At 43.4% G+C, this 26,674-nt stretch overlaps 1 protein-coding gene across 1 annotated transcript in view; it reads right to left on the bottom strand.

Annotated features, from left to right (window-relative positions):
• Positions 1-694: 694 nt before the first annotated feature.
• The window catches only part of TENM4 (teneurin transmembrane protein 4), a 601,532-nt gene continuing 575,552 nt past the window's right edge, over positions 695-26,674 (bottom strand). Inside the window, 4 exon segments of the mRNA XM_054518583.1 lie at positions 695-8,272; positions 16,218-16,360; positions 22,094-23,708; positions 24,899-25,195. Coding sequence (XP_054374558.1) covers positions 7,514-8,272; positions 16,218-16,360; positions 22,094-23,708; positions 24,899-25,195 — 2,814 coding nt within the window. The 3' untranslated portion in view covers positions 695-7,513.

Genomic DNA, 26,674 nt, shown 5'->3' with positions numbered 1-26,674 from the left:
CCCAATTTCACCTGGTTTTGGAGAGCAGAACAATGCTCAGGCAGTAAAGCTGGATAGCAACTCCCCACTCCTCCTCCAGTGATCACTGCCCAGTCCTATGCTTCATTTTCCCATTAGGTTCTCCCCAAGGACCACCAAGGATACTTCCCTCAACACATGTTTTCTGAACACACGTTTTTGGCCCGTTTCCTGAAGTTACTCTGGATTTTTGTCTGAAGCACTGGAGCAAGCTGCCAGTGGGGCTGGGCCAGGCAGTATCAAGAATCGCAAGAGAGTTTCCCTGGGTCACTGTGGAATGTGCTGCAGCAGCTTCTCTTCCCCCTCTGCATGAATGAGGATCAGATGCACAGGTTTCTGCTGCATGTATCATAGAATCTAATGCTATCTTGATTTGTTAAGCATCTTTTGGAGCTCATAGTGTAGTTTCTCAGTTAGCTTATCCTTCTACTGGAATGGGGGCTCCCGCAGATGAGGGAGGCTCTGAATCCCAAGCATCACCTCCTGGACTGGCAAAGCCTTGGGGCCCCTGCAATCCCACACCCTATGTACAGGTGGGAAATGCACATTTAAGTACAAATTTCAGGAGTGGGGGTACATTTTGGTCAACTCTTTTGCCAGGTGCATCTCCCATGTAAGGACCAAACAGCTGGGGTGAAGAAATCCAACATTTTCACAGAAAAAAAGGAAAACACTATTTAAACACAAAATATTCTTTTATTTGTCACTGAAGGCTACACATGGTCATTTCTGTCTGTTTGCTTTTTTTTTTTTCTAGAAGGTATCTACATCTGCACTTATTTACAGCCTGGTTGTATTTACACAGTCAAGAATACAGTATTAGAAACACAAAGTATCGAGAAAAAAAAATTTCTCAAAAAATTAGTTCCAGACTTCAGGAAAATTATTACACAGGGTAATGACAAGAGTCTTCAGTGCTGGGCTTACAGATGCAGCTTTGATACAAAGTCCTCTTCTTGGCTGGAGCTGCATTAGAAGTCCTCTCACAAAATAAACATTTTACTGTTTAGAAAAGTGTGATTCTTTGATTGGTTATTTCAACAATATCTACGAACTGTCCAAACACTTTATTTTTCTTTTTTGAAAGTTTTAGTGTTTGCCTGAACAATTTCCATCTCTAAGGAAAAAAAATTATATATATATATATGTATATATTTTTTTAGTTAGTTTTCATTTGTCGTTTTCTATGCTCCCCAGAAAGGACTGACCTCTGGAATGGGAGGTAACAGCTGAGCTATTTAACACTTGGTCAGGAACACAAAGTTTTATGGTAATTAAAGGAGAGTACAAAAGAAACACAGAAGATTTCCCTAGGGTGGGCTGGGTTGTTTTTGACTGGGGTGGCCGAGGATGGGAAACTGCCACAGGAAATGGCCCCCAGGACATGCAATGGCCCTTCATTCAGGAGGGAGAAGGGGGGTCCTGGACAGGGCCCTCTGTGCCCCCAGGGTGTCTGTTTGAAGTTTTTGAAGTTTGCTCTACAGTCGCAAGTAATTTTATTTAAATAGATTCAAGAGATGAAAAAAAAAACCCAAAACAAACAAACCAAAAAATAAAAAAAAAAGCAAACACAAGAAGGCTTTGGGTTATTTTTTTATTTTTACAAAACTCATGAAAATTCTTTGGTGTAACGGGGGACTATTTAGTGATCATAATAAAATGAGTGATTATAATAAAAAGAGGTACTGAAAATCTAGCTTGTCCTGTGGAGGACTGTAGCAACAGGAGCAAAAATGCCCCAGGCCATGCTCACTGTGGGATGGAGGATGCTGCTGGCCACATGGCAGCCAGATTTTATCCTATCAAATGCATCCCTGGCATGGAGGCACAGTGTTCATATTCACCAGGTCTGGCAGTGCCACCAGGGCGAGGAGATAAACTGAGTAAAATTTAACAAGCAATGTGATCTCCCTAGCTCCATTATTAATGTTACAGGCAGTCATTTCTCCTCCCCTTTTAAAAAGCAGCCACAGGACTAACCATGATCCCTGGCCCTGGTTTCAATTACGCCGAGATTGAATCAAAACAGACTGCTGTGCCGTAAATATGAGGGGGGCCCTCTCTGTAAATCGTAAAATTGAATTCTAAAATTTCATGTTAAGAGCCTTGTCTTTGCATAATGGATTGCGCTGCCATCCATCATGGTGACACTTACAAGTCACAGCTGAAAAAGTACTTTATTAGATTTTTATTTTTTTTGAACAATTTTGATTTATTCTGGTTACAGTGTCTGTATAATAGACTGAGCAGAATTTCATGCTGGTCCCTATGCTCAATAAAGCAACTACAGATATGTTACAGAAATCCCTCAGTGTTCCTAAGTTACGGCCAAATGGTGTCTCAGGGACTGCTCCCAGTCATCTGTGTCTTCTAAACCTGAATCAAGCACCGGGCTCTTAATGACCTTCATCTCATTAGCTCTCTCCTGGTATTGTTTAGCATTGTTGGCCCATTTTCACTGTGCCTCTGATCAATAGCTGTGATGACAAAGATATGATGAGCTGCGTGACTCCCTCCGGTCACTGCTGCCTAATGATTTTTCCAAGTGCCAATCTCCAGTTGAAAGGGAAAAAAATAAAATAAAATAAAGATCTAAGAGGAAGCAAATGTGGCATTTCTCGTGATGCCTAATTAGTCTTGCTCTTCTGCCCCTGGGCTGGGTTCACAGGATGTTTTTCAGCTGCACAGTCCTCATGGCACTGCTTATGTTTGGATGCCACACCAAGTAGGTCCCATCACTGCCGTCCTTTCAAATGGAGCATGTTTCAGTACCAGCTCCAGCTACTGAAGACTTGAGCTGTTGCTCCTTATTGCTCTCACTGAGAGATGCAGCCTCTGCTCCAAAGCACTGCATTTTCTCCTCTGAGCTGTGAGATTTGGTCAGGATCCTTCTCACCACTCTTTAGACTGGAGACAAGACCAGAGTTGAAAGTAAGTGAAGTTACACCTTTGTATTTTGATGGGGAACTCCTTTTGGTGAGGGCTGAGTCCTCTTTTTGGGAGTCAAGAATGAAGATGACTTCTCAAAAATCAAACCTTAAAGCACATGAGACTTAAAGCACAGTGACATTTTCCCCAGGAGGTGGTCTGCCACACCTTTCAATGGGCCTTTGAAACATCATCTAGAGCAATTGTTGGCATGCTGGAGGGAAGGGATGCCATCCAGAGGGACCTTGACAAGCCTGAGTGGTGGGCTGGTGTGAACCTCATGAAGTTCAGCTGGGGCAATCCCAAGCACAAATACAGGGGGCAGAGAATGGATGGAGTGCATACCTAGGGAGAAAAACAGAGTGCTGTTGGGTGAGAAGCTCAACATGACCCATCAGTGAGCACTCACAGTTCAGAAAGCCAAATGTGTCCTGGGCTGCATCATTAGCAGCGTGGGCAGCAGGGCCAGGGAGGATATTCAGCCCCCTGCTCTGCCCTAACCAGATCCCACCTGGAGTGCTGCATCCAACTCTGGGGCCCTCAACACAAGAAAGATGTTGAGCTGTTGGAGCAAGTCTGGAGGAGGCCACTAAGATGCTCAGAGGGCTGGAGCACCTCTGCTATAGAGACAGGTTGAGAGAGTTGGAGTTGCTCAGCCTGGAGAAGACTCTGACAAGGGCATGGAGTGACAGGACAATGTGGCATGGCTTCAAAAAGAGAGAGTAGATTAACTATTGGGAAGAAATTATTTCCTGTGAGGGTGGTGAGGCACTGGCACAGGTTGCTCAGAGAAACTGTGCATATTCCATCCCTGGAAGGGGTCAAGGCCAGCTTGGATGGGGTTTTGAGCAACCTGGTCTAGTGAAAGGTGTTGCTGCCCATGGCAGGCGGTTGAAACTGGATGATCTTTAAAGTTCTTTCCAACCCAAACCAATCTTGGATCCTATGATAGGGAGTTAGTGCTGTGGGATTTGCACCCAAGACCTTCCACTCTTATGGAAGCAATAAATTACTTCACGCCTGCACACAGACAAAGCAAGAAGGGCCAGGCAACCAGAATGGTCCCATGGGGAGGCAAAATGGACAACAAAAAGGCTGGGAAGGAGCTGCAGGGACATCAGTAAAGTGGAAATGCACTTGGGATCCTGTAGAAAAAGCATTTTTCACTAATGAATGGGTAAATTTAGTGCTTCAGGACTGAAAATGTTTTGCCATCTAGGTGAGGTGGAAAGCTTTCACAGAGGTTGAGGATTCAGGAATGTAGTAGCTGTCTTTGGACAGGTTTGTCCCCAGTATTAGACAGCCATCCCTTTAAAATTTTTGTTTTGATAGAAAGGAGCAACATATACATATATATACTTTTACAGATATATTTTCCCCCCTTTTGATACAACGTCCATAGTTTCCATAGCGGCTGCAGGCCCAAGACTGTCATGGACCTGGCAGGCAGACAGGTGTAGTCACATCCCCATGCTGCTTGAGGATGCAGAAAAATGCAACACGAGGGTCTTGCCTTGGCCATGGCACAGAGCGCTGGGCTCCTGGCTCTGGGCATGCTGGACAAGCATGGAGGGACTGGGAGACTCTTGAAAAATGGGTGAACTCCTCAAAGTCATTAGCTCATGTAATAACCTGAAGAGTCTGCGTAAGGCTGTAGAGGTGCCATCTCAGGCTGGCAGGGTTCCAGTAGGAATATTTTACACTCCAATCTCTTTTCTTGACTCCGTGGAAAAATGGCTCATTTATTCTTGCACTGCACCTCTTAGCATTGTAACACATGGATGCAGATGGATACAGAAGCATCACTTTTCTTCGGAGCTGCTTGGAATGGGACAGTGTAAATGGGAGGCACAAAGAGCTCTCTCTGCTCTGTGGGTCTTTTACCAGGCGTTCATACCTTTTGACCTTGCCTCCTGCAGGTCTCTTTTTGTTCCATTCATGCTGTTTGAGACACTCACAGCCATCACAAGTTTGAGGTTTTAAGAGGGATTTGTCCCTGGTGTGACTTGGACAGAGGGAAGCAGGGAGCTGGACAGCACTGGCAAGAAGGTGCTGCTTCCTTTGAGTAGGTGGTTACTGCTGGTTTGGCTAACACTGCCCCTGACCCCCACCTGTGCATCCTCAGGGCAACCCAGACTTGCCAAGCACTTTATACCATACAGGTGGCAATGCCATGGCCTTTTAACCATCCCTGGCAGGCAGCTGCCAAAGCAACTGCTCCCTTGTAAAAGCCTGGAGCAGGTCTGGCCAACATGTCTTCTCCCACCTGGCTCTGCCAGAACTGGATACCCTTTCCAGCTGCCTGTGGTTCACTCCTGCCAAAGTAATAAAGGTTGTGTGCTGCAAAGGGTGGTTCAGAGTACAGCGCTGGGACACAGCACCAGCATCAACACCCTTGCTGCAAGCAGGAGAGAAGAGCAGAAAATCAAACCCATAACATTGGTCATTGCCACACAGCCAAAGGTATTAGGGACTCAGAAATGGAGGAGGAACAGTCTGTTAGGGGAATTTCCATCCCATCACCTTCCTCCTGGCAAGCACCGGGGAACAGACAGGCAAGGCAGACGGAGCTGGCAGCTGGCTTCTACGGAGAAACCGTGAGAGCACCAGGGCTGCCAATGTTTCACTGCTCGAGGACTGCATGGCCAACACACGCCCCCGCTGTATCTGGGGCTGAGATCCTGCAGAGGGGTGTCAGTCTGTGCTGGAGGATGGCAGTGGTGGTGGCATGAGTGCAGAAGAGCTGCCTCCGAGTACACAGGTGCATTGTAGGATTCTGAGTAAGGAAACAGCCTTGGCATGGACTTGCACGTCTTGGGTTATCTCTCTGCAGAACTGGGAAAAGCCAAAGTGGATGGAATTAAAAAAAAAAAAAAATCAGGGCTGAGCTGTTCCCAGAGAGACACAAGAGAGCTCTTACAGTCAGGACATATGCAGGCATCAGTGTGATAGAGGCATCTATCTAGGACCAGGGTTGGCCACCTCCAGCCAGAACTCCACTGAGAGGTGGGGTAACACTTCTGCCTGCAGGAACAGCACAGGACTGTTTCAGGCGGGGAAGAGGATGATGAGCTCATCTCCTTGCTCCCTTGAATTTCAAGGACTCTTGCAAATACCAGAGCACAGAGGTTATGTGAATAAAAATTACATTAGCATGCCGAGCAACTTTGTCAGCAGTTTCTTATTAAAGCACTTGGTCCTCTCTGTAGTGGGCATTTCCATTGAACCTCCCCCTCGTCACTGCTAACAGTCAAGTGGGCTCTCCATTAAATTTGAGCTCATGTAAGAAACAGTGAGAGGGTTGATTTCAATATTCTCCTTCTTGTCCCACCACGCACAAGCTGTTGCTACTTATTAAACATTTTAAAATCCCTGCTGCCAAAGTCCCCAGGAGACATTTATCTGCCATAGTCATAAACGACTTGCCAGCATGCTACTCCAAACTGCATTTCCCAGCCAATAAATACAAGCTCCAGAATCAGGAAAAGCAGGGTTTGGCTCTAATTTTCAGTGGTATGTCACTGGGATACTATAACTACTTTTAAATTCAAATCAGCTTCCTAGAAATTAACTGGTTTTATCAGATACAGCACAGTGGACTGTTAAACACGTAGCCTCATGTACTGAAACACTATACATTTAATGAAGTTATGCCATTAGCAAATGTACAACATGGGTGCATTAAATCCACCTATAGAACAGCTCTACGTATGAGAGAGGATTTATTTTAGCTTTTCTCAATAGAGCAGGAGTCCCTTTTCTTGGCTTTTGCTAGGTTATTTAACTAAAACCAGGATTTGTGCACACACAAAAAAACCCAAAAAGTATCTACTCTCATAATGAAAAAAGACCAATTTTTTCTCTTTTTTTATTCCAGTTCAGGAAGGAAGAGAATCATCTTGCAAGGTAATATAATCAGCTCCTTTGCCTCTATAATCTATTTCTGCTCAGCAGGAGCCCCCAAAGAAACACTTTATGTCCCAAGTGAAACGTGAAAACTACTTGTAAGGTCCCTTTTGAGGCACATGATTCAGATGGTCACTTTCAGAGTATCAGAATCAGCGTTGTCTTCCATCTCCTTTCTTTCTGGGAAGAGCTCTCTGGCATGCCATGGGCTCCCCCTGTTCCAGGTGGAAGGCTATGTCCCTGCCCCAAATCAGAAAGGGTTAGGATGACACAAGTTAGCACAGACACCCATTTCGCACTTACACCTAAGGACTTACGTTGACGACTCCCCACTTCAAATTCCTCACAAAGAGGGGGAAAAGAAACAAAAAACCCAAAACAAACAAACAGAAAAAAGGACAAGAGACAGTAAATTTCACTGTGATCACACTACGGCAAAATATACCTTCTGTTCATTGCAAAAAATGCATGAAGGCCAAATTAAAGCGGGAAAAAATATGTTGCATGAGTTACAGTGCAACCGTATTATTCCTTCTCTTTCTATTTTCCTCCCACCCCACCTTGTTCAGTTTAGAAAAAGGATTGAGTACAACACAGTCAGGTAAGTGGCCACAAAAGAGTAGCTGTCTTTGGCAAGAAGTCACCGCATTGACCCTCTCTGTCACCTTCTGCCCATTTCGCTCTGTCTCATGAAGTGGATGTTGTTGGCGCTGTCTGAGAGTTCGGGGTACTGCTCCACTGAGATCACAAAATAGCCATCGTAGCCCTGTACTCGGCCCGTGTTTAGCACTTGTTGCTTCTCCCCTTCTGTCCACGAGCGAATACCCTCCTCCCCATCCCGCAGTCTCTGCTGTTCCCGGGACCAAGCTTGGGTGACGGCGCGCTGTCGGGCCAGCTCCAGGACGCGTGCCTTCTCCTCGTCCAAGGTGGTCCCGTAGCGCGTGTTTAGACACAGTGCACCGTACTGGAGCTGGATGTCTGTGTAGCGTCTAGTCCTCCCACTCAGCACTGTGTTGATCTGGGACACTGTCACATTCACGCCGTTCTCCAGGGTCCTCCGCCCGCCGCTGAGGCCCAGGATGGACAGGTCGCCCTCCGATGGCCCCTGCTTGATGAAATAGTGTGTGTCCACCCCGTCGATGGTGAAGTGCAAGTTCTCCAGGTAGTGGGCATTGTTCAGGATGGCTGCGATCCTCCGTCCATCCTCATTGGCCACGCTGATGATGTCAGTGGCCACTCGCCCGTCCTTCATGGCAAACTTGACACCCTTGCCAAAGATGGAGCCTCCAGAAGCAAAGTTCTTGTTCTTCTTGACATGCCGGCACCCAGCGATGCTGGAGCTGTAGATCTGTTCAAAGCGCTCCAGGGTGACAAAAGCCTTCAGCTGCTTCTGCACTTCACACTGGACCCCCAAAATGGACTAAGCAGGGAGAGAAAGAAGAGAATGACGTATTAGAAAGAGAAATCTGATGACCCAAAAGCATTATTAGGATGCTGGAGAGAAGGAGAACATACTGGAAATATGTAATGAAGAGCTCCATTATTTTTTCCCCCTTATCATATTTTTTCAAAAATTTAATTCCTTTTCATGGGAGAGACATGTTGTCCCCTCCTAATGCTCATTGTTTCTGAAAACTGAACTGTTTTTAATCTCGTAGATTAAAAAAAAAAACTGTATTTAATCTCGTAGACTGAAGGATGTAAAGGTAGACAATGATTTTTTTGCCTCAGTGGTGTGGGCGTTGAGTTTGGATGCATAATTAGGTTGTGTTTCAGTGTTCTTCTGCATATAAGAAACAATTTGTCTTGTGGCCATGATGCTTTACCAAATGCTTTCAGCTTTTCTGTGAAACGTGGAAGTATTTGTAAAAGTTTCTTCTATTTTAACTCCACATTGTAACTCCTTGAGCTGCCTTCAAAGGCCCTGCATGACTTGTATGACCCTCAGAGAGGCCATAACCTCTCCATATTCCATTTCAGCCTGGCCAAAGCAGGTTGTTCAAAACTCAAGGAAGGCATTCTATCCAAAACTTATTTCCTGGAAACCCTCTACAATTTGCCAGGCTCCCTGAGTTAAAGCCAACCACACCTGATGCTCAAGTTTTAGCTTATATTGAAGTAAAACTGAGAGACAACAGCCCAGATCATTTGCAGTCTGGTGAAATACAAAGTCACTTTTGCTGTTAGGGTATAATGGAGCAAGCACACAGCGAGTCAGCAGCTCATCATTACTGCAAAATGTTCTGGAAATGCTCCCATCAATTCATGGCAGTGCTGACTTACAGACTCCTGTTCACGAACAATTATTTGCTCAAATTTCACAAAAGCAAGAGGATTCTATGACAAAATTCTCCTGGCACTGCCAATGGCTCAGTTCAATAATGTAATGACACTCAGGATTAAAAACAGGCTACAAAGTTTACTCCATTCCAATTATTTTGAGGAAATTAAACACCCATGAAGGATATTGCCTTAAACTGTCCATGAACTAGAGATTCACTTCCTGGGTGCAAGAAGACAATTTAGATGATGCAGGCACTTCAGTGTGGACTCTCACACAAGACTTGTAACATAACAAGGGAAGTGAAATAAACCCTCATTTCCATGGTGGCCATTTCCAGGGAAGAGTCATAAAGTATTAAAAAAAAAAAAAAAAAAAAAAAAGGGATTGAGTTGAGCATTGCCACTTACTCAGAAGTTTTGAGCAGTTCTGACTGTTAAAAGAGAAAACTATAAGGGAATAGAGGAATACAATTTCAAGAGTACATTTTAGGTTGTAGAACATTAAAATTCCCAGAAATTACTTTTGTTCAAAGTGCTGAGCAGGCTGGTGTACCTTCTCCATTTCCCTTTTTGATTGATAGCATAGCAGGTGGAGCAGGAACCAGTTTCCTATGAAAAAGGAGCTCTTTCTGGTTTTCTCCATTCTGCCTGTGGGGCATCTCACACATCCCCTAGAGAGCAATATAATTAACAGACTGATAGGGAGCCGAGCCCAGCTTCTCTGTCAATTGCACAAGTGCTCTAATTATGCAAAAAATGGATGTAATTAATGTAGATGTCAGTGATGATGGACATGGAACAATTAGTCTTCTAGGCTTCATGAAACACTTACTGTCCTAAAGAAGTGCATACCGCACAGCCTTGGTAATTAGCTGCTTCCTCTTCAAAGAAGTTTAAATGGAAAGTTCTTTGCAGGTGTATCTCATAGGGCTTGACTCTAGCTGGTCCCTTAACCACTTTGTATGTCATGCTGCCTTTCCAACTTGCCTCAGCAACATTTACCAGTGATGGGAAAAGGCATCTCTCAGCGCTCATACCAAATCACTGCTCACTCAAGGAGTAACTGTAAATCAGGTCTTCTGACTACACTGCCATGTGCTATGTCCTGTGATCACTTATGTATCACCATATACATATACATCGCCTTGTTTACCAGCAGGTGAGTGATAAAGAGTCCTTGGAATTAATTGCACCATCTACTGATTATCACCTTGGAGAAGGGAGCTCGGGGAGGTCAGGCAGTACTGGGCATGGACTAATAATTCCTATCAGAAATTGCCCCTGTTCCCCTTCAATTTTGTATTCATCACCTTATTCTTGATAAGCTGCAGGAACTCCAGTATTTCAATTATGAGCAAATTATTAGGTAAAGATCCTCTATTAATGTCTCCAAATTAGGTTGCCCCAACAAACCAGTGGACCTGGACACCACCATAATATCAAAATTCGCAGGCAGAGATCTACCTTCAGGTGTCTTAATCAAGAACAAGAACACAATCAAAAAAGGGTTTTCTATTGAGGACTGGTTACTTCTGGGCTCTCTTCACCTTTTTTTTCACATAGGGAAGTAGGAAATGAGATGTGCAAAGCTGTAACGCTGAACATTCACCATCACTTAGAATCACAGACTGGTTTGGGCTGGAAGGAACCTTAAAGATCATCTAGTTCCAAACCTTCTGCCACAGGCAGGGACAACTTCCACTACACCAGGTTGCTCAAACTTAACTATTAGCTATCAACTATTTCAATAACCAAATGCATCTTTGTTACCTTGAAAACAAGCCCAGGATGACTTTGAAATGACTTTTTGAGTGCATTTCTTTGATAAAAGAGTGTATTTGGGAACAGCATTCTGTTAAAAGGAAAAGCAACCACATCCAACAGAAAAAAACCCCAACCAACAAATTCAAGCAAACCAGAGCACAGCCAGCGTGTATGCTGTGCTGTGAATATAAAGAGGGTGGAGGCAAACAGATTATACATAGTTCAAAGAAGCAGTGTATCCCTGACTTTGAAATTACCATTTCTGTTCAGTCTTAGAACTCATTTCAATGAACTGCCAAGGAAAAGAAACAGAAAATTTCCATCCAAAGCTGCAATGGCATGTGCTATTCTCTAAAAATTGCTGCTGCTTTTAGCAACTGTAAACCAAGGCATCTATAAACCAGTTTTACAGAAGAAAGAAGGGAATTCATCGCTGTTTTATTTCAATATTTGTTGCTCGATGTGAGTGACAAATATGCTGGGTTTGTTTTTCCTCACAGTCTTTTTTAATCAGATGTCCTTAGGTGACATTTCACTTTATCTAGTAACAACCCTTTGGAGAGAAGAGAACGACCTTCATCATTTGTTCTCTGCTGCACAAAGCTCAGGAGAGCAGCACATTACCAGGATCTCTGAATAGCCTCTTGTATTTTGCCAGCACCTCTTGAGGATTTGAAATACCATCGGCAGATCCTATCATCTGTTGTTTTTAAATACCGCCTTCCAGTGTGAGACTGAAAGCTTTAATTTCCCATCAAGGATCCAAGATGTGAAATACGTGAACATGTTTTCAAGTTTCTTCCTATCCTTGTGCCATTATAGACAGATAGGTGTTTCTCTTACCACCATATGGCTTACAATGCAGAAAGCTACTTTTTCCAAAAGGTTTGGAAGTTATGATTTCTCTGATATATGATTCATTTTTAAATCCTTCCTATTTATCACAGAATCACAGAAAGGCTTGGTCTGTAAGGGACCTAAAAGATGATCTTCTTCTAACCCCCCCACCAGGATGCCCCCACTTGACCAGGCTGCCAAAAGCCCCATCCAACCTGACCTTGAACAATCCCAGGGATGGGGTATCCACATCTTGTCTGGGCAACCTGTGCCAGTGCCTCACTGCTCTCTGGTTACAGAATTTCTTCCTAACATCTAATCTATACCTCTACTGTTTTAATTATAAACTGTTCCCCTTTGACCTATCCCTATTTGCCAGTGTAAAAAGTTGCTCTCTTTCTTTTTTATAAGCCCTCTTTTTATCTACCCTGTAGCTCTCTGTTAACAAAGCCATTGTTCAGCCATCAGCCTCCTCCCTATATTCCACGTGGCCAGCACCTGGAGACAAGTCTCCATTTGGATGTGCCCACCAGCATGGCTGCACTGCAGGCTCTTGGGTTGTATGAGAGGTGATGTGTGGTGCAGCAGAGGTGAGCCATGGGCCAGCAAGGCCAGTGCTCTGGATGCTGGCTGGCTGGGAATGAGCCAAACAGGAGCACTAACTCAGGGCTTAGAGGACAGGTCTCTCCTCCACCCCACCACTGTATATGACTGTATGGGGATAATGAGGTTGAGTTCATTAAGCAGATTTCAAGTGTGGAGAAGTAAGAGGATTTGCCTCCTCCTCTTGCTCATCACTTTATGGACTTCTCATCTATTTTCATATAGCCTCAAGAGCTTAATGTTTTTGAGACTTCAACTCTTTTCCCTGCATTGGATTCTTTGAAAACTGACCACTGCATTTGTAAAACATAACTGGGAGCTGATGGGCAGACGTGCAGACAGCGTGACAGTCCAAGCCCAGGCCAAAACAACTGCAATGTCAGGATACCTTCCCTGAATGATGAACACTGTCAGAGCCAGTCCCTCAAACAGATTGTCCTTGGAAGAAGCTCTGCCAGAAAGCACAGCCTTATAGCTCACGTCCTGGCTGAGCATCTCAGAGCAGCCCTTGCCTTCAAAATGCTGCTCCAGAGGGGATGCCAAAAACTACTTCTCCAGCAAAGCTGTAACAGGCACTGCAGAAAACAGGACCCTTCCTGGAGACAGTGCCCATGGGATGGAGAGAATGGTAGTTATAACAGGATGTAGATAATGATACAAGTGCTGACTCCAAAACACCCCTCCCTGGAAATAGAGTTGTTCTGGCTCCAACAATTACCTGACAGCTCAACGAGACAAAACAAGGAAGGGGAGAAAAAAAAAAAACAACAAACAACCAGAAGAGAAATTGGATTCAGGTGCCGCAGTTCCACAATATGCCAGAGGTCACCCAGAGTCCCCCAGTGGCCAATAACACTGAACTTGTTCAACAAACAATTTAGTGACAGCTTCACAGTTGTGGGGAGGAGGGGGGAAGTGCTGCACAATGGAGTATTGGATTTTAAATGTCACTTCAGAGCTTTAGGGGGTTAGTGCAAGGCTTATGACATGCTGGCTGTTTTTGAGGTGGCGGATGCTCAAAGTCAGAATTATGTCTCCTGTCTTCCAGACTGGCAAGGCAAGTACCAAAAATGTTTTGGAAGGAGATGCTAGGGCCCTCTGGTTATGTACTCTGAAGAGAGATGAAGCAGCCATTTATGGGTGTTAGTTGCTTTGTTATTGTGCTCCTGTTAGTTGTTTCTCTCTGATAAAAGAACAGACTTAATCTGCTAGGCCAGCTTTTATCAGCAATGCCAGTGGAGTAGCTCAAATATACTTTTGTCTATCACAAGGAGGTATGTGACCCAGAGAAACTAGGAATCAGAAGACATGGAGATGAGAAAGTTGTGGTACATCATTCAGTGATCAATGCCTTGTCCAGGCTGCTTTTAAATGACAAAAGATCTGGAGCTTACTCTGTATGCTCTGCAATACCATTTTACAGTTTGATCAGTCTTATTAACTGAAAAGGTTGCCTGTGCTTTCATTTACCTTGGTTTAATTTTGTCATTTCCTATGTGAAATTTTCAAAAGTTTTTATTTTCTTCCACATGCTTCACCAATAAATACAGAGACAACAGTGACAAGGAGGACTGGACTGTGTCTGGGAGTGTGTATTGATGCCTGGAAGGGCTGGGAGTGAACAGAACTTCATGGAAGCATCAGTGTTGGATGCATGGATAGGCATAGGAGAAAATGGATCATGTATTCAGGTATCATATGTGAATGAATTTGGAATATGCAAATATATGCCTACAATATGCTGGGTGTGACAGAAAGCAAGGGAATCCTGCTCTACAGCATTTAGGAACTACTTGCTATCACAGCACGATCCTGCAACTGTAGACTGAAATAAAAATGCTCATGTTTTGTTGCTGTCATAACAGGGGAAGAATATGAAACAGAATATTTAACCTGTAATGGTTAAATTACATTTTCAACATCTGAGTGCAAAGGGACTCATCTGGAAGCATGACAGCTGTATAAAGCCCTCTTTTAATGAGCAGGGGCCTGCATAGCCCTCACTGCAGCTTCCGGCTTTAAAAATCTGTGTGGGCCATGGAAATTTCCTTTTCTTCTTATTGCTCATTAAAGCACCTAAAATAGGTGGACAGAAGGGAGGGTTCTCCTTGATTTTATTTCTGGCTCATCTGCCTGTATGAACAAGGGTCAGTCATCACCTCAAGCTGTCACTCAAGTTACTTGGCTATTCAGTAAGTCAAATAATGATAGTATAATACACATGAAAAAGATATATATATATATATATTGCATACTATAATACACATAATGAACTAATGATAAAACAATAATATCATACTACCAATAATAATAATTTCTGTGGTGGTTCTGTGAGAGTTATTATCTACAGCACATAACAATACAGAGATGGTCTTCTGTGTAGTCTCTGGGTGGGTCTTTCCTGTTTGCCTACTCCTGCACAGCTTTGCCCAGGGAGACTGTGTCCCAGCAGAGAGGAGAAAAAGTCCTGAGGGTCTCTCTCATTAGAGAGATAACTTCTATTAGCATGTTATTGTTTAATCCAAAGAAATAAGAAACAAAAAGGGAGTCTCTGAGCTCCAAACCACAACTGAGTTACTTCACTGTAAAAGTTTTCAAGCATCAACCCAGCCATGGTAATTTTTTTAGTTCCACCAATATTATTAAGTGACACTTCATATAAATTTCTTGTTGAAGTTGAAGCTGGTACATTTTAAATTATCTTCAGCATGGCTGTGAGGCTGAGTACCAATATGGACTGACAAATGACTATTATCAATCTACAGTAATTTGTTTGTACCTTTGAGTGATACCTTTTGTGGTTCAGGAAACATGACCTCCTGGTTTAAGATGTATACCTCAAGAATCTGCTGCAGGTCATCAAGATTTCAGTGAAGCCATAGGTAGAGAGGCTAGGAGGGCAGATGGAATCAATTCCATTGCATACTGTTATCATATTATTAGCAGAAATGGGAGAGCATGTCCTGATCTCCCCAGTCATGTTGGTGCCTCACTGCTCTTGCAACGTTCGAACAACCAGCAACAGCAAGTGGGAGTTCAGACTAAAGAGGATTCAGACTAAACAGATGAAAGCCTCCCCAGAATACAATCAGGCTATGAAATGGAAGAGAATCCTGAGAGGTAAGTGACTTTCAAGGTCATACACTGATAAGCAGTAGGGCTGGGACTTAACCTAGGGCTCTCAAATCCTGACCCCGTGTTCTAACTTTTAACAGTGCTGCCTCTGCCTTTCAGTTGAGTAAGTCCCAACAGGAAGATGGAAAGTGATTAGGCTGTAAAAGCCTTTTTCTTGCCAATTTTATCACTGAATTTTGCACCAGCATCTACCAAAATGCCTTGGGAAACAAGCCTGTTTTTAAAAGCAGGACACAGTTACATGGGATTTAACCTGGTCAGGTGAAATGAAAGTTTAAGATCATAAAAAAATTCTTTCTGGAAAGACTTTCTGCAATACAAAAGAACTTCCTATGCAAGTAGTGTGACTTCTTGTTTAAGATATTTTAAACCAGAATGAATAGGTTTCTAGAACAAAAAACCCCCCAAACTTTATAAACCAATTCTGTATCAAGATTCACTTTTTTTTAACTTCTAAAAATCCTGAGTGCAAAGGCCTTGAATTTAGCCTGCAATATGTGATAATGGAAGAAAGAAACAGTAACACACCACTTCACTGAGCAACCATCAGAAAATATCATAGGAAAAAGCACCATGGCAGTAGGGATCTTAATATGTGATTATTTGGTCAGATTTCAATACTGGAATGGGGTTTGACTCGCTCTTCATCTCACAACATGCTGGTAGAGCTTTTTAAACCAACATTGCAAATGGGTAGTTTGCTGATAAGGGCATGAGATACAGTATGGAGTTACATGAATCACCTTGCTATTGTCCCATTCTTGGGTTTTCATCTGCGTGTGGATTAGCTCATAGGATGGCTCCATGGCATCCATGTCTGGCTTGGGGTAGCCGGGGATGACATTGTGCAGCTGGAACCCAAAAGTGAGCAGCCAACTGTTGACATCTGCAAGGGAAGAGAAACACAAATAAGATTATCTGATCTCTCAAGCAGGATTTCCCAGGAGAAGGCCCACAGGAGGATGCCACAGTGGCTGGCACTGAAGCAGTCAGGACAAAATTATGAGCTTCTGCTTTGTGTGAAAAGCAGGAATCTTAATGGTCCTACAATGAGCCATGTGCCAAAATCCGGCCTTTCCACCTCCAGCCAGAGCCAAATCCTGTGCTTTCCCAGCTCTGAAACAGAAACATTGGCAGTGAGCAAATGGCCCAAATCAAAGCCAACTTCATGTCTGCCCTTCATCAGCAGAAACCAAGCACTGTTTGAAGGTGTGCAGAAGTACAGCAACAGCAACACACTTGGAGGCTGAGATGCTCCAACTGGGAAGTGTTATCCACTCCTACAGCTCGGAACACCTCAGCCCCAATACTTCTCTCCCTGAGGACTCTCAAAGGGCCTGTAGGCTGATGACTAAATTTAGAGCTGTGTACCAGAATACCAGGACATCCAGGATGGACAGCTCAAGCATTTAGCTGGTGCTCACAGAAGAGGCTCTGGACATATACACTGCTTTTTCCATGGATTTCCACCTCAGTCCAGAGTTTCCTGGCATCTTTCATAAGAAGCTGTAGTTTGAGTATTATACCAGTGTAAAGTCACATCATCTTTTACAGTGGTATTTATAATTAGACTTCATACTACCTGCAAGGTACATTATAGTGAAAATAAGTGTACAAACACGAGAGGTATCTTGCTTGGGTACTTTTTACAAACACCTTTAAAAAAGTCCATGAATGGTGAGAAAACTGTGGCTACCAGTGATAAATTATTGTCTTATACAGACAAGGGACCACTAGCACTAAAGGGAATGTGATGGAAAACCAGCCATTTGGGACATCATTCCTGCATTTACTTGCCAGTAGATTACAAAGTCTTTCTTGATTTTTGATTGCACAGCTATTAAAAATGGCAGGTGAAAGTTAATCTGCTGGAGGAAAAAATTATGAGGCTAGGTAACTCCTAGATCTGCTTGGGATTAGCATCACTCCCCCCCCCGCCCTTAACTTCAGAGCATTTGATGAGCACACCTTGTTTGCCTTCACTTAGCTCCAGAGAACACACCTGCTACAATCCCTGAGCAATATGGTGTGGATTTGGCACACAATAGCAATTGCAAGGCAAAAAATTGTATGAAGGGGAAGTTTAACTAATATTAGCTCCCAGGAGTCTTAAGTGTCTGGATGTAACTGGAATTTTCTTGGTGATTGCTCTGCTTCAAGCTGGAAGTGTAAAGGCTTGAATTTCATTTTGCTAAGCTCAATAAGCATTGTTGAAACCATCTGAAGACAGAAAAAAAATTAAATAATAAAATATGTATCTTTGAATATTTTTTCTTTATTCCCATGAGGCTAAATTAATGTTTTGAAGAACTGGTTGGAAAAGAAATTATGGATGCAAGTGGCAAATAACGCCGTTCCAGATGACTGGAGAATCAGGAGCCAAACAAACACACTATCTGTTGCTTGTTTTCCTACAGGCCAAAATGTTGCGATTGGGCAGATGTCCAAAAAGCCCTTGCGACAATCCATGTGGAAGAGGGAGGATTTCTGTAATAAAAACACTTCTGTTCACTCAATGTACAGATTGTTTTTGGAGTGTCTTTGAAACAGAGAGGCTGGGGGGGTATGAGAGAAATGAAAAGGCTCATTTGATTATTTTGTTGCCTAGTGCTAAGACAGCCTGCCTCCAAATCCTTCTTATCTCAAATGAAGAGCTTTGATGTACATATTGTGGACCAGGTGGTCAGGAGAACAAAGTAAAACAGTGAAGGTCAGCATTGGTGCAGGAATCATTTCCCAAGCACTTGAAAAATGCTAGAAAAATACAGAGCATGGATGGTGAACTGTTGAAAAATATGTAACATGTCTGGAAATATCCAATACAGGGTTTTTTTTTAATACTTCTCAGAAAACTGACTTCCAAAACATTTACAACAGGAATTTGTTCTTTTCTGGGAGAGGTGTTGGAATACCCAGAACAAAAAACCACCAAAACAAACAACCTGAAACCATGAGAGGAAGGTGTGGAGCTGAGAAAACAGAGGGGAAAATACTAATTTGCCAGGAGGCAGTGACAACTTTTTTGACAGAAAAGTACATTTCACATCACAGAGGTTTTTTTCAGCTACAGTAACCCTGCCAACACATTTCACAGTAAATTCATTTGAGGGCAAAGAAAAAGAGTGCTTAATGCAGACACATGTAATGGAAATGTCAGTTCAATCCATCAGGATTGCTGAAGCTGGCAGCAAAGCTCTGTGCCATGAAGTGTACAATCACTAAAATATTCATGTTTAACAATGGGCCTCTCAAAACATAAATACCTGCTTCTCCTGCTCTCCCCTCCACATACCTTCAATTTCCTCAAGCTCAGAGACCTCATCACTGTGGACCAAAGCATGTGCTGGTCACCCATGTCCTGAGCACTGAGCTCCCCTAAGGACAAACAGGTCCCAGTGGGGAAATGGAGGGACAGAGAGGTGTTCCCTGTGTCCAGATCTGGGCAGATTTGGTTGTGATGACAAGGACAGTCTTACCATGGGTCCTGTCCACAAGGTGCCTGAAAGCCTGAGCAAAAAGTGCTGGTGCAGCAGCCTCATGTCACAGCACTCATCCCATAGCATGGCCTGATTCTTCCATGCACTGGCGGAGGAGAAACTTGAAAAATGTATTTGGGCTCTGTATTCTTGAAAAACTAAAAATAGAACTTATAAGGCCATGGAAAAAAATCATTTGCTGCATATAAAATATTAGTGTATCAGTTTTTGACATCTTGATTTTACTGTCAGAGTTGTGTGGGAAGCTGTGCACCTGTTCTAAGACAGGGCTAGAAAAAAATATTCTGTCCCTTCTTGAGTAGGAAAACAAAAATCTGTTAATATGCCACAAAGCAACAGTTCAAAAACTAGATCTGTTCAGACCAAAAATTTCCAATTAACTTCTGATTTAAACTCCATGTTGATTTTGATTCCTTATTTTTCTTTTCCAGTTTTCAATCACTAGTTTACACTTAACTTGAAAAAGCTGAAAATCCAAAATCTAATTTTGTTTAAAGACATTCTGGAATTTGTCATTTAGACAATTTTGAAAGCTGTTTATGCTTCTCCTGAGAAATCTCTCAAGCTCAACCCTCCCCCATAAACAAATTCAGTTTTGACAAATAAGCATTTTCTGATAGGAAAAGTTATCTTGAGGTATTCCCTCCCAGCCTTTATTATCAGAGTGAGTGCAACATACAGGAACTTAGCCTGCATCTTTTGACATATTTTACTTCCCTGTGGCATCATCTTCTCAGCTCTGGAGAAAACAACTTTTCATGAAAAAAACCCATGATCTAATCCTTATGATTATTGCAGAAGAACCTGAAAGCACAAATCCTAATGGCTAGAAAAACAAGCAGGATAGATAACCCAAGATTTTTACTTTGTAACATTTATTTGCTATTAAGCAGATCTTGTAACTCAGGGGAATGCAATTATTGTTGAATTTGAGAAGGTTGTGATAGATGCAGCAGGAGCATTTAAAAATTTCTATCTCCTTAAGAAGTATGCACATTTGATGTGTGATTGTGGCACTTGGCTTTTCAATGCGAATTATCTAGAAAAGAGTCCCACCAAAAAGTCTTCTCAATCTTCTCAAACTCTCCTCATTGCTACCACTGTTGCACACAGTATGAAACTACGTTTGAGCCTAGAGAAAGGGGATAAAACAAAGCTGGCTGGAGACAAACCTGGGGTCAGCACACCAGTGGTAGGGGGACAATTTGCTAGTGAGGTCCTTCAGGTTGCCATCTCAGAACAGGCAGGGGATGGCAGCAAACATTCAAGTGTGATCAGATGGCCAAGAAGGCCAGTGCCATCCTGGGCAGTATCAACAATGGTGTGGCCAGCATGACCAGGGCATTGATTGTCCCCCTGTACAAGGCACTGGTGAGGCACACCTTGAATCCTGTTCAGTTTTGGGCCCCTTACTACAAGAAGGAAATGGAGGTGCTGGAGTGTGCCCAGAGAAGGGCAGTGGAGCTGAGGAAGGGTCTGGAGCACAAGTCTGATGAGGAGCAGCTGAGCGAGCTGGGGGTGTTTAGCCTGGAGAAAGGGAGGCTCAGGGGGGACCTTATCGCTCTCTACAACTGCCTGAAACAAGGCTGGAGTATATGGTGGGAGCTGCTCTGCTCTCCCAGGTAACAAGGAATAGGACAAGAGGAAACAACCTCAAGTTGCACCAGGGCAGGTTTAGATTGGATTTTAGGAAACATTTCTTCACAAAATGGGTTGTCAAGGTCTGGAAGAGGCTGCCCAGGGCAGTGGTGGAGACACCATTTGAGAAGGGATTTAAAAGACATGTAGTTGAAGGACTTAGGAACACTGTTTAATGGTGGAAGTGGTAGTGCTGGGTTAATAGCTGGACTTTATAATTTTAGGGTCTTTTCCAAACTAAATGATTCTATGTATATAGGAAGGCCATTTAACATACAAAAGGATTTTCTGTAAAAATACCCCAGAGCTCATATTACAGCAATTTTACAAAGTTTCAGGGGAAGCAGTTCAGAGATTGCATCAAGCTTTGGGGTAGCTGTGCCCCAAAATCTGTCCTCTAAGTCTAAAGCACCTTATTTTCTTGACTTTTTGTAGATACTGTTGATTCTGCAAGGCTGATTAACTTTGAGCTACAGAGCTAGTAGTGTAGTAGTCATATAGACACTCTGAAATGGCTGACTGTAATAAAAGGTTTGAATTGCTTTGCCATTCTGCTGAAACAATTCTGTATGCCATTTGTTTAGTTGCAAATAAATTTCTAGGCAAAACTGTGTAAACAGAGCTGCCCCTCTAAAAAGAGAAAGGTTATCAGGACATTAATTGGTAGCTAAACTTCAGATATCTGAGGGGACAAAAAACTGTAAGGAAAAAGAACAAACACCTAAGAAGAGAAAGGAAACAGGCTTGGGAATTACAATCTCCATCTATGCTACATGGGGGTCCAACTGGCATTCTAAAACTTATGTCCATTAATTAAAGAATGGAAAACCTCATGGTGATCAGGACACTGAGAGAGGAATGACCTATTGCACTGGTTTTGGTGAGGATAAATTTCTTTATAGTAGCTGGTGCAGGGCTGTGTGTTGGATTTGTTCTGGAAAGTGTTGGTAACACAAGGATGGTTTTGCTACTGCTGAGTAGTGCCCACACAGAGCCAAGGCCTATTCTGCTCCTCACCCCACCCCACCAGCAAGGGGCTGGGGGTGCACAAGGAGCTGGGAGGGGACACAGCCAGACAGCTGGCCCTGACTGACCCAAAGGATATCCCAGACCATAAGGTGTCATGTAAAGCTGGGGAGGAAGAAGGAAGGAGAGGATGTTTGGAGTGATGGTGTTTGTCTTCCCAAGACACTCTTTTGTGGGATGGAGCCCTGATGTCCTGGGGATGGCTGCCTGCTGATGAGAAGTAGAGAATGAATTCCTGGCTTTGCTTTTCTTGTACAAGCAGCTTTTGCTTTTCCTATTCAACTGTCTTTATCTCAATCTCTGTGTATGGGTTTTCTCACTTTTTCAGTTCCCCATCCCACCTGGGAGGAGTGACCGAGTGGCTGTGGTGTGGGGCTTAGTTCCACCTGGCGTTAGACCGTGACACCTATTTACCGATGGCAAGCTTGTAAAAATGTTTATTAATTTAAATGTCTTACCTGTCATGTAACATTTGATATCCTGAGAATTGCTAATGGGGTTGTTGTTTTTGAACATGTACAGGTTGAAAGGCATTATGTTATTGCTACTCAGATGCTTCCACATATCATGGTCTGGACTTGTCCAGCGACCCGCTAGCACATCGTAGTCTCTCCGCCCCATGTGGATGAGCTTCGTGAGGGGGTCATACAGTCCTCCATGGTAGCCAATGATGATCTGGAAGTTGGGATTAGTGTCCATATAGATCTCCCCATACGCTGTGTACAGTATCTGCTTGATCATTAAGCCAGTCCCACTGAAGACAGCCAAAGGAGTGCCAATGTTATCGCAGGCTATGTAGAATTCATCGCCGCTGCTGAGCTCCATCGCAAAGAGGTGGCCTTGGAGGTCATAGTACAGGGAGGTGATTTCAGAGCTTGAGTGGTTGTACAAGTGGGTGACCTTGGTTGGGTTGGTCAGATCTGCGTAGAAGAACTGCAAGTGATGGCCATGGCTGGTTTTGCTGGAGACTCTCCTTCCTAGGCCATCATAGCGGTACTTCACACTCCACCCACTTGCTTTATTGTAGGCTTTGATGAGCAGGCCAGCTGAATTGTACTCAAAAATATCATTGCCCCTTTGCTTCAGGAAGCCATCTTCATCCATTTTGTACTGCACATCCCCCAGTCTAGTAATCCTATCCCTGAGGTCATACCTGAGTGGTGTAAGGCGGGCACTATTCCCTGGACTCAACAGATGGAGGTTTCCATTTAGGTCATAGCTGTAACGCCAGAGAGGTTTGTCATTGATAGACACAGTCTGCAACTGGCCATCAGCATCATATTCATATGAGTAACGAGTTGTGTTTGCGTAAGGGCCAACCTTCAGCTCTTTCTTAACCACTCTCCCCATGTTGTCGTACTGCACAGTCATCCAGTACATGAGAGACCGGAATATCTCATACTGGACCTCCTTCATCCTGCCATAGGCATCAAAATGTTTAGTGTGGGTCATGACAGCAGTGGTGATAATCTGGTTGATATCGTAGTAGATGACCCCGAATTTACCGAATTGCTCAGTTTTGCCTGACACGTCATCGTACCTGTAGAGATCGATAGGCAAAGGTGTCTCGTTGATGACCGCTTGCATGCTGGTCACCCGGAAGCTGTTGTCATAATTGTAGTCAAAGCGTGCATTCACCATGCCCTCCTCAGTGAAGCGGAAAATCTGTCGGTCAATGAGGGGCCCTATCTGTCTGTACCTGATTGTGCAGGTGAACCCTTCATTCTGCAGGTTAATGGTCTTCAGCATGCCCGCAGTTTCGTCATACGTGAAACTGATCTTTGTGGTATCGTAGAGCATCTCGGCTAACTTGGACAGCTTCCCATACTTGTAGATGACGCGTCTCCCTGTGCCCAAGTACAAAGTGTGGAGGAGCTGTTCATCCTCTGTGAAGTCCTGAATTACTGAGGCATTGCCTTCTGGTGGCCGGTAGATGTTCCTGTAGTAACCAATGGAACGAATGGTTTCCAAAGTCTGACGGGCAACATTGGGCATGGTCACCGAGGACAATCGGTCATTCTTGTCAAACTCAAAGATGTACTGTCTCTGGCTGTGAAGGAGCAGCACCATGGACTGGATGGAAAGAAGAAAAGTATAGATTATATCCCTGTTTTTCCAGCAAAATTATACTCTCACAAAACCTGTAAGATTCCTCAGTCCAAAGAGCAGGGCAAGTAGGACAAATCTCTGTGTCCATAGAATTCAACAGTGAAAGGTAAGGAGCTGTGCATGGCACATCAAGTATCCTCAAACAGGAGTGGGTCAGTGGAAGAAGCAGTTAATGCAGTGAGGAAGGTCCAAGTTCAGAATGCTCAGTTTTTTAAATCACTACCCAATAGCTGTCTTACCAAAGTGCCAATAGCCTTTGAAAGCTAACTAAATAAGATTGGTAGAGCTACTTAAACGATGCTTGAAAAGGTATCCCCCAACACCTTCCAATGATGAATTAATTCATTGTATCAACCAATCTTCTATTATCCTCTTCCTCCAAACTTCTGCCTGCATACTTATTTTTTCTGGGATTTTTTTTGCATATAACAAACAATCCACATAGATTGTATAACACAAGGAATAAGTCAATACTTTTTCCCTTTTAAAAGATATGGCACAGCTACAGTTTCCTTAAACTGTTTTAGGGAAACAAAAAAAATTCCAAAAACCAGGAATAAAAAATTCCAGTCCCAGCTATATAATACATGGAGCTGCAGGTAATTGGGCAGTGTAATGCTGAATGGTAATACCTAGAAAATATAAGTTCCATGCTAACCTACAGAGTGAAGGCCCCAGGATATACTGCAAAGTGTGCTACAAGTATGGCTGAATTAATGCCTCACTTATTAATTATTATGTATTTTTGTAAGTAGAAATGGACCACTTGAAGAAGGCAGGATGTCAGACTCTATAAGTTGTTTTCATATGCAAAATCCTACTGGAAATTGCTACAGCTCACTCTGCTGACTTTATCTGAGCATATTTTATTGCAATGCAATAAAACAAGACTGTGCTTAAAAAATCACATGTCAAAGCTTCACTGTTCACATGCTTTCAGCATGACTGGGAAAAAAACATCTCTGACAATTTTCAACTGCTCTGTGGTGGTCTGGCATGAAAGCCACTTTGTGCACCTTAGTGGGACAGAAGAGGAGGACTGGACCGCAAGGACCAGCAATTAGCTGAGGTGAAGGAGTGCAGCTGTACTGTGTCAAAGGAGAAAACCCATGTGCCTCAAATGCACCATCTCTGAGTGGTAAGACCATTCTTACCTTCTCCAAGTAGGTGTAGCTCCATGATTTACCATCAGCAAAGATTCTGGAGGTAATTCTGCCAGACTGATCGTACTCCATCCTTTCTGACATTGTGCCCCTCTGAATCCCTGCAATGTGTCCTCCTGGGGAATAGGTGACATTGACCCCGTTCAGTCTGCTGCTGGGTGACCAGAGACTGGGCCTCCCTGCCTGGTCGTAGAGGATGCGGAGCGTGAACTTGCGGTGGTCATCATAGATTTTCTCAGTCCTTGTCACACGATCAAAGTCAAGGGACAGCAGGTTTCTGTTGTGAACCTACAGGAAAAAGAGGGAGAATTAGGAAGCGGGAAACAGTGTAAGTTAGAAAGACTAGCCTTGTTTCACCAAACACCTCTTTACATTGCACTGCAGAGTATCCAGCTGTTGATTGCTACTGGATAAGACACACTTTTTAAAGCAAAGAGTTATCCTAACGTTACTTTAAATTGACTTCAGTGAGGAGAGAGGCAGAAGTATGGTACTTTTGAAACACTACAGTGAAGGAATATTGCTCATATCCCAAATCTAGATTTAGGACAGCTACAGCAGATGTGACTTACAGAACACAGAATGACAACTTATTGCAAGGAATATTTCCAAGATATTCTACTTATCAAACCTTGAAGACTGAGTCTTGCTTTCATGCATATCAGAAAACACTTGTAGAAAAGAGATGGATGTTGTGCCACCATAGCAAAAATCAATGGTTTTCTCTGAGTTTTTGAACATAATGCACGCATTGGAGGTTAAGCATTTCTCCTGAGATGAAATGTGGAGGCTTTTAACCACTGTAGATGTTACAAAGACCAGGAGCTTTCCTGTAAGAGCTGGACCTTTAACTTCACTGTCCTGGGGTTATTCAGAGTGGCATAATTATACTCTGATCTTTGGAAATACAGAGGCACTCGAGGTAAGCAAAGGTATCTACTTCAAAGGCAAGAGCAGGAATACATTTCTACTCAGGGATTGCAGTGCACAGCAATACAAAAAGGAGGTGATAATACAACTCATGTTTAGCCATGTGTGCAAGGAGACTTACAAAACCACATCACCACAGTAGCAAAGTACTGGTTTGAAAGCAAGGAAGAAAACCAGTATACCCAGTAAGACCTTGCCAGTGAAGACAGCTCTTTCTCCATCCCACCACTTCCAAACCTCTTTCAGCTAGTGAACATCTTTCTGCTGGAAGGGTGTAGGTTCTTCTTGGATGAATCTCAAACTCCAAAAAGCTGACTTGGTTTTCAGTTCCCTTTGCAGCTATTCAGCTACAGTCAGAGTTTGCTGTTTGCTATGAAGTTTTCAGATCAAGTTAAAAACAGTGCCCTATCCTGCTCTGGGTAACACTGACACTCCTGACTGAAGTCTTCAAAAACATGCAGATGTGGCATTTGAGGACATGGTTTGGTGGGGAATATGGTGGTGGTCCTTATTTTAGTTTGACATGTAGGACTTTGTACGGCTGGACTTGCAAGAGAAAGGATGGGGTTGAAACAACAAAGAGGTTTCTCAGCCCTGAAGAATAGGAGAGGGAAAGTCTTGCATGGGCAGACTTCTATGCGGAAGGCTAGAGAACGGGGACACCAGAAAGACAGAATTCAGAAAAAGGTATCACAGAAGCTGGGGAGAGAAGGAATTGTTGCCATGATGTAATTGTGAGGATGATGTAAGAGGCAAGTGCAACAACAATTTTCAATTTATGGATAACAAGGATAAAAGGTGCATATGACTGCAGGGAAGAAACTCTGTAGAAAGGAA

This window comes from Molothrus ater, chromosome 2 (genome assembly GCF_012460135.2).
Source record: "Molothrus ater isolate BHLD 08-10-18 breed brown headed cowbird chromosome 2, BPBGC_Mater_1.1, whole genome shotgun sequence".
Lineage (NCBI taxonomy): Eukaryota > Metazoa > Chordata > Aves > Passeriformes > Icteridae > Molothrus > Molothrus ater.
Note: the sequence above shows the minus strand (reverse complement) of the source record. Positions and strands in the feature narration are given on the sequence as shown.